The 892-nt window shown below is 45.5% G+C and overlaps 1 protein-coding gene across 1 annotated transcript in view; it reads right to left on the reverse strand.

Annotated features, from left to right (window-relative positions):
* Positions 1-652, reverse strand: part of LOC109511979 (serine protease 33-like) — a gene marked incomplete at both ends in the record, with an annotated part of 18,514 nt that extends 17,862 nt beyond the window's left edge. Inside the window, 2 exon segments of the mRNA XM_019863409.1 lie at positions 9-162; positions 598-652. Coding sequence (XP_019718968.1) covers positions 9-162; positions 598-652 — 209 coding nt within the window.
* Between the last annotated feature and the right edge of the window lie 240 nt (positions 653-892).

An 892-nucleotide genomic window follows, 5' to 3' on the forward strand; every position in this document is an offset into this window, starting at 1 on the left:
TGCCTCACGTGCTAAAGCAGTGCGCGGCTGACAGCACCCACTCGTCGGTAATGAGCAACCCCGAGCAGAAGTGGCCCCCAGAGCTGTGCAGGCTGACCTGCCAGGGCCACGCACCTGGGGTGGCCCCCGGATTGCCATTGTTGAGAGGGGCTTGACCGCACTCTGAAAACACACACACATATTGATGTGGGCCACAAAGCTGTAAACCTCACACAGTGAAATACATAATCCACCATCTAAATCAGCGGTCCCCAACCTTTTCTGCCCCATGGACCGGTTTAATATCAAACAATATTTTCTCGGATCGGCCTTTAAGGTTAATTTTCCTGGACATATTTTTTGAAGAAATAAATGAAGGGTGAAGGAAAGAAAAGAATTGGAGTGAGAAAGAAGTAAAGTACTGAGGGAAAAATGAGGAAGGATAAAAAGGAGGTCGCGACTCTCGTGAGGATCAAGCGGTTCGGAAGATGAATGAAAAAGGAGGTCAGGAGGAAGAAAGGGAGGGAGTGAAACAGGCAATAAGGAAGACAGGTAAAGATTGAGAGAGAGGAAGAAAAGTCAGTTGGAAGGCAGGGAAGAAGCGAGGCTGCGACTCACCTGGTTGCCCTCCGCATTCTAAAGATGAAAAAGACAAAAAGAACACATCCAGGTGTCATACAAACACACACACGCCAGGACTTCTTATTCTCTTCATCCATTTGCATTGTTTCTTTTGTTTATATGGTCAATTTGTGTTATTGTTCAAGATTCAAAATATTTGTTCTGTGTATGGAGAAAAAAAAACAGTGGTAGTACTGAGCAATTCTTGTACCTGAAAAAGCAGTGTGCGGCAAATGAAAGAGGGTGTCTCCACACTCAAACATTTAGCCTCCCGTGGTGCAGAAAGTCAAAT

The sequence above is a fragment of the Hippocampus comes genome, unplaced genomic scaffold (genome assembly GCF_001891065.2).
Source record: "Hippocampus comes isolate QL1 unplaced genomic scaffold, H_comes_QL1_v1.1 scaffold215, whole genome shotgun sequence".
NCBI classification, from domain to species: domain Eukaryota; kingdom Metazoa; phylum Chordata; class Actinopteri; order Syngnathiformes; family Syngnathidae; genus Hippocampus; species Hippocampus comes.